This window comes from Physella acuta, unplaced genomic scaffold, assembly GCF_028476545.2.
Source record: "Physella acuta isolate Inbredline_101_S28 unplaced genomic scaffold, ASM2847654v3 ptg000378l, whole genome shotgun sequence".
Classification (NCBI taxonomy): domain Eukaryota; kingdom Metazoa; phylum Mollusca; class Gastropoda; family Physidae; genus Physella; species Physella acuta.
In genome coordinates, this window is record NW_026731897.1 from 386150 (window position 1) to 393766 (window position 7617).

The 7617-nt window shown below is 34.4% G+C and overlaps 1 protein-coding gene across 1 annotated transcript; it reads right to left on the reverse strand.

The window, feature by feature from the left end:
* Positions 1 to 388: 388 nt before the first annotated feature.
* Positions 389 to 6356, reverse strand: LOC131941945 (prostaglandin reductase 1-like). Its single transcript, XM_059301579.1, has 10 exons — positions 6281 to 6356; positions 6004 to 6117; positions 4599 to 4644; positions 4432 to 4479; positions 3438 to 3620; positions 2690 to 2807; positions 1913 to 2065; positions 1215 to 1317; positions 806 to 930; positions 389 to 648 (listed from the first exon to the last, which is right to left on the reverse strand). Exons 2-10 carry the CDS (start codon positions 6107 to 6109, stop codon positions 538 to 540), a joined length of 993 nt encoding a protein of 330 aa, XP_059157562.1. The 5' UTR covers positions 6110 to 6117; positions 6281 to 6356; the 3' UTR covers positions 389 to 537.
* Between the last annotated feature and the right edge of the window lie 1261 nt (positions 6357 to 7617).

Consider the following 7617-nt stretch of genomic DNA (forward strand, 5'->3'; position numbering starts at 1 on the left):
TAGCCTACTAGTAGTGTTTTTATCTTCCCCCCCCCCCCCCCACACACACACACATTTCCCAGTTTTCAGTTTCATTAAATGCATCAATGGAACAAGGTAATCCAGATTTAGAAATGATTTCAAATAACATTATCTAACTCACTATAGACGCGTAGCGAGGGTGTGGTACATATGTCCCTGGGCGCCGACCTTAGGGGGCGCCAAAATGGGTTGGAAAATAATCTCATTTTAGCTGCATTTTTTTTATTATAAATATTTAAAAATATATAGAGGGGAGGGTGCAAATCGAAAGTTTGAAGGGGAGGGGGGTGCAAATTGAAAATTGAAAGGTTGCTCCCAGGGGGGCACCAAATAAAAAGTTTGTCCCCGGGCGCTGAGAAGGGTCGCTACACCTCTGCTATATTTAACAACAATTTTATGTTTTAATGCACTGTAATTTTACAATAATGTCATGCTATATATCACTATACTTTAACAGTAGTTCTATGCTTTATTACATTATACTTTTACAAAAATGTCATGCTTTATTATCCCATGCTATACTTTCACAATAATTTTGCCAACATTTTCCCCTGTAAATAGTTCTAGAAAGGCTGCAGGCATGTTCTTGAATCCCTCTCGTACATGTTCTTTTGTTTTGATCTTTCCCTAAAAAATAGAAACCATACAGTATTTAAAAGGAACAAATAATATGACAAAATATGATTGGTCTAAAATAAGTAAAATTATATCAAATATAAAAATTATTATTATAATTAGTGGCAAATTTACTAATATGTTGAATTTAATTGTAATTTAATCAAACCTGTGTAATTAGGGATATTAGCTCTTTCCTCACTCTAGGGAACTGGGCCAGGTTCTCAGGGGTGAATATAAAAAAACCTTGAACTTTGAGCTGTTTAAACAGGATGTCATTGTACCAAAGTTTACCTGAAATATTTCAGCCAGTTAAGGTCATACTTTTTTATAAATCTATCCATAAAAGCAAACACAATCATGATAGTAACAGAACCTGGACAATGACTATAAAAAAATCAATTGCAACAACAATAAAACTAATTTAACATTACATATAATCATGTTCCTTTGCAACTATACTAAAAAAAATAACTCACTTTTAAAATCTGCTGGTTTTTTTTGCTTTTTTTTTTTTTTTTTTTTTTTTGAGAAAATTAATCCTTTCTCAAATGCCCTACCTGTCTCAAATGCCCTACCTTTCTCTGCCCCTGTATTGTAAGTGGAGATGAGGCCACAGATTAAAACACGTCCGTGGCTGCGTAGTTTACTGTAAACAATATCTGAAATGTTCCCTCCTACCTGAAAAGAAATTTGAAAGAATAAATTTTAAAAGTTTTACATTTTCATTTTTTTTAAAAATCAATGTAAAACTAATTTAAATTATTAAACTTTATAACATTGCCTATGAACTGGAGCAGTGGGTTAAAAAATAAGTAAGTTATATAGTAAGTATATCTTAAAAAAGAAATAATATTCTTAATTTTAATTTAGTTTCAAACTTACTGAACAGTGAAATAGAAACCTAAACTAAAATTGCTTATATGTGTTTATTAATCCTCATTGTTTTATAATTAGACCACAAACTTTTTTCAGCAATAATTAATGTATATTTTTTAGAATCGCTAATGTGTGTTTAATAATCTTCATTGTTTTATAATTAGACCACAAACTTTTTTCATTAATAGTTAATGTATATTTTTTATAATCGCTAATGTGTGTTTAATAATCTTCATTGTTTTATAATTAGACCACAAACTTTTTTCATTAATAGTTAATGTATATTTTTTATAATCGCTTATGTGTGTTTAATAATCCTTGTTATTTTATAATTAAACAACAAACTTTTTTCAGCAATAATTAGGTATATTTTGTTCATATCTATCTGGCAGCTCACATTGTCAAAATAGATGTCCACACCATCTGGTGCAGCTGTGTCAAGCGCCTGTGAGATGTCCTCCACCTTGTAGTTGATGGCATGATCAAAGCCCAGGCTCCTGAGGTACTCACACTTCTCCCTGGAGCCAGCAAGGCCAATAACTCTCAAACCCTGAATTATAAAACATAAAGTTATGCACCTTTGTATAATCTACAGTTTAAAATTTATTATAAATTTTTATATTTTTAAATTTCTTAGTCACTTATTAAATATTTTAACATACTGATTTACATGGGGGTGGGGTAATTTAGAATTGAGAAAGGGAGTGGATAGGCACAATTACTAGACTAGTGTTGGAATGGAATTCACAGGGAAAGGTATTTAGAGAGAAGGAAGGAAAAAATGGAAAAAATTGGTCAAGAAGGAGATGGGACATGGTCTATGGTAAAGAAAATATCTGCCAATCAAGTTCATGTCGGGATGGTGTGGTCATCACTAGTCCCAGCACCCTTTGCTTTCCCCACATGAGTAAGATACACATCACAGCTGGGTGGACTCAAGGATGTCCTACAGTACAATCTGAACAGAGATCTGAACTCATGACCTTCAGGATAGTAGATGAACGCTCTACCATTTAACCACACCATCCCTAACAAGTTAACTGTATATATTTTATTGTAGGGCATACTATAAATATGCGATGAATAATTATGTATGCCAGACTTTTGTGGATTTGTCTGCTACATGAACATTTATAAAAAAGGTGAAAGCTATTGGTATCAAATAATATTTTACTTGCAGTTTGGCCAGCTGACCAACAACTGACCCCACTGCTCCAGCAGCTGCAGTAATAACAATTGTCTCCCCTGATTTGGGTTCACATCTCTCGACAAATCCCAAATAAGCCGTAACTCTGAAATATATTCAAACTTTTTTTACATATATTTTTATATCATATGTCACATAACTCTGAAATGTATTCAAACTTTTTTTTACATATATATCATTTATCATATGTCAAGTAACTCTGAAATATATCATTGAAACTTTGGGAAATATTTTTTTTTTATAACTTACATCATGTAACTCTGAAATATATTCAAACTTTTCTACATATATTTTTATATCACACAACATGTAACTTTGAAACATATTGAATCTTTTTGACATATTTTTATATCATACATCATGTAACCCTAAAATACATAATTGAAACATTTTGACATATATTTTTTATATCTTACATCATGTAACTCTAATAAACAAATCTGTAAGAATCATAATTCAAACTTGTTTGTTAGCCAATATGTGTAAAAATATAACAATTTATAAATTAGGTTTCTTACTGAAATAAGTTTTCAAATATAAAATCAAGATGACATTCTTGGTTGGTTATTTTTTTTTTAAATATTATAATCTATATGTTGTTAGATGTAATGGTATAAAGTTTTACATGATATTGTACCTAATAGTATTTCACAAAAAACTGAGCAGTTGTTAACATTTAAAGCAGACTGAAAACTGCTACACAGAGTTTACCTACCCCGTCATTCCAACAGTGCCAAGCCAAAGAGACGGGGACAGACCCTGAACCTCTTCTATCACCTCCACTTTGGTGTCAAAACTTCTGCATTCAGACACATTAAGTACCGTATGTGAGCGCCACCCTGCATGGACACACACTAGAGAGCCAACAGGAAAGTTTGGACTCTTTGATGCTAGAACCCTGTGAAAAGTTAGCTCTTTAACATTCCTTTTGTTTTGTTATTTAAGTTGAGCACAGGGTAACATATTTTAATTTAATACATGCTCAGAAAGAGAGCAGAATTTAAATAACATTTCAAGATAAAACATACATTAATATTTCATCCAGTAGATTTTTAAAAATTAAGTGTTAACAACAAAGATAGATGTTTAAGTATAGACAAGTTAATTAGAAAAGTCTAGTGACATTTATGCGCAATTTCCTTATGTTATCTAAAAATAGCTCTGACGTACAATGCTGGGGTGCGTTCAAGCTAGAAGAACGATCGGTTTGTAGGTGTTTATGTAATTTTAAAATTTGTGACCGAACGAAAGGATATTTTTGAAAACTTTCTTCGGCAATATTGTTCTAAATTATGGCAGGAATCGATTGGTACATGTTTCAAGTCGCTAAGTGGTCTGGTTGCCGATATATGGGCCAAAAACTGAATTTTTTCGAGGTTTTTTGGCTTTTCCGGGAAATACATGAAAGAAACCCGGAATTTTTATGGCCTATGCTCATTCTCGTAACTTGCTTAACATAATTGCTTTTGGAACTAGTCATCGATATTGCTTCGTTGAGAGGAGGGGATACGACTTAAAGCCCGGACACACATTCATCCATACATTCATTCATCCATCCATTCCCAGAAATGACGAGTTAATAAACGCAATTCTCCAGAATGGAAATAGCGCTAACAATATTATTAAAAAAAATGATACGCCTATGATTAAAAGCAAAAACAAAAAATTATTTTTGATCAACAAAAAACAGACAAATTTAAAATATTTACCTGGCCACCTGCTCACCGGGTAATGGTTGACTACTTGACGCCAGCAACCTGAAAAAAAATAGGTCAAATAGAAAATTGGCTAAAATATTTTTGGTGGATTAAACTAGTTTTTTTTTTTTTTTAATATTTCTAAATTTATGTCTATATATTAAAGAAAAATAACTTGCCTGAAGTATGGGTCGATGCTTAAATACAGTGCCTCAGCCAAAATTTCTAACAAAAAGTTAAACAGTCATTATCAGGCTGTTATATATATATATATATATATATATATATATATATATATATATATATATATATATATATATATATATATATATATAAAGTTAAAAGTTCTATAACATAATAAATTGTTAGATCCTGCAAGGTACTATAGTCTAAGTTTATGCTTAAAATAAACTATCAAAACATTAAGGACTTTTATTTTCTTAATGAACTAATAATCTATTTATTAATATCACTTTTTAATAGCCTACCACCACATGCCCCAACATCTTATCCCAAGCCTAGGCCCAAACGACGCTCATTTCAACTGATTTTATAATAATTTATTAATAACAATAAATCACATCCCTATTTTTTGGTAATGTCCATTATTAGACTGTGGTAAAAAAATCTTATAAATCATATTAACCATCTATATATATTCAACATGAACTCAATCTTGCATGGTGTCTAAATTCTAAAACAAACCAAAAATATTTGACAGAGTTGCAGTTTCGTAGGCATGGGGGGGGGGTTAGGGTGGGTTATAAACCCCCCCCCCCAATAGACCCCTCGGTATATATATATAAAAAGTATGAGGGTGTGCAAATCAAAAGTTTGTCCTCGGGTAAAAATTGGAACCCCCCCCCCCCCCTTGAGACGATCCTGGCTACGCCACTGCAGAGTTGTGAAGCTAGATCAGTGTACCGTATTTACATTTTAGAATTAATGTATCTACGCCGATATTGTATTACACGAAGTAGTGTAGAAAAGCGCGGCGGATGGTGCAATCCGCACAGGGTGACTCGCAATTTCTATAAATCGTTAAATTTACTGTTAAAACAAAGCTTTATCCAGTTAAAATAATAAAATAATAGGGGAGAGGGATAACTCTAAATGAAAAAAATGTTGGAGGGGGTGGGGGCTACACTCCTAGTACCGCACCGGGTGAAACACGACCTAGTGCAGCGGCCACTGCTTCCATAATGGACAACACTACCCACACGCTCATCTATAAATAGTCTTTCTTGGGGGGGGGGGGGGGGTTGCCCTTCCCCCTGAATAATGTCTACCGACCCCCCCCTCCCCCCCCCCCCCAACTGGAGAAAAAAAGTCTGGAAGAAACACTTTCTATAAATTAATAAATAATAATTAACAGGCCTATAGCATTGCTTTGAAGTTATATGTAGTCCACTAGAGCACTGAAGTTAATAATATAGTTCACATCACCTACTAACTAATTAAAAAGTAGGCTAATAAAAGTAGGCTAATTGGTACATACTAAGTACCTCTAAAAATGAAATGTTTGTAAGTAACTTACCTAGACTAGATCTATTTTTAATGATGTTTGAACTACATTTTACATACCATTATCCTTTAGCTCTGGTAAGGTTTCCTCTGTTAAATGAAAATCGTCAATTTTCGGGGTTCCATTAAAAGAATTTTTCAGCGACCAAACTTGAGCTACCGTCATGGTTTAATCTAATTATTTAATAAATTAAACCAGATATATAAAAGTTAGCATGTAGCTAATGAATCAATCAAATTTAATACTGCTACATTTTAAACATTGGTTTTTATATTTATATCGATAAGCCAAGACAAAACACATTACAAAAATTGTTTTTTAATATCTTATATTTACTGGGTTGTGAAGTATAGTGACATAGCCTCGAGAGAAGACTGTGAAGATGACTTTGTTGACCGCGTAGGAATGCCAGCGGCGTCGTGTTCTCCAATCTGCCGTGTCGGTGAATGTTCACGCTTGACTTCACTTGCCGAGACAGCCCGATTGTTCGACCCCCCCCCCCCCCCCCACACACACACACCCAGCCAGCCATCTACCAGACCTAGCTAATCTAAGTGCGTGTGCGACAGTGCGTGTGCGACAGTGTGTGTAATTTGTGTTACCGCGCCTGTGACAGCGGTGCCTGGCATTAGACACTAGACTCTAGAGCAGGGGTCTCCAAACTACGGCCCGCGGGCCGGATGCGGCCTGCGAGGTTATTTTTATCCGGCCCGCGACGATCTTTTTGTCCACTAAATAAATGTTTGTTGGAGGTGGCTGAGGAGCTTTGCACAGAAAATTCAAAACAATTTGAAAATGTAGCTTTGTGTGCAAATACAATTACTCGCCGTATTGCAGACATTGGTGAAAATATTGCGACTCAAATAGCGAACAATTCAAGCAAGTTTCGCCATTTTTTCAATTGCATCAGATGATTCGCTGGACAGCTGTTCCACCTCTCAACTTGAAATTTGTATATATTTTTATATAAATTATATTTCGTTGGGGGTGGGGGGGTGGGGTGGAGGGGGTAGACGTTCTTCGGGGGAGGGGGGAGGGCGCCACGACCCTGAAGAGATGCCTTAAAGAAACTCTGGCCCCCGAACTGATATTTGATAGTTAATGCGGCCCTCGGGCTGAAAAGTTTGGAGACCCCTGCTCTAGAGAGTAAGGCTCTGTTCTAGAAATGTTTTCTTAGCTATCAATGGCGGCACTAGTTTGGGCGTCACGGTCTAGTTGTGATCAGCTTCATTTCAAAGTATAAATATAGACTTTATATATATGTAAGTCTCTGTGGTAATCTGCTATTACCGCTCACGAGGAAATGTGCTAAATGAGAAGTAACCATGGAAATACAACATTATCAGAAAACATTTATTACATCCCTTGTTTTTTGACTTGTTGCGCGGGGGGGGGGGGGGGGGGGGGGGGCAATTTTATTTGTTCTCGTGTTAGTACTTTTTTTAAAAAAAATGCATTATTTTTTTATATTTAAATTTTTTGACCAAGACTGCAAGAGTTGCGAGTTTCCATGGTAAGAGGAGTATTTGAGAAAAACAGAGATTAAAACATTAATCTAATGGCGTTTTATAATATGTTAGCACTTTTATTTCTGAATCAAAATTCTATAACTAACTAAAATAAATATTTTTTTTGAGTGGAGTATTATTAGTTATTAATAGTTTTTTTCTAAG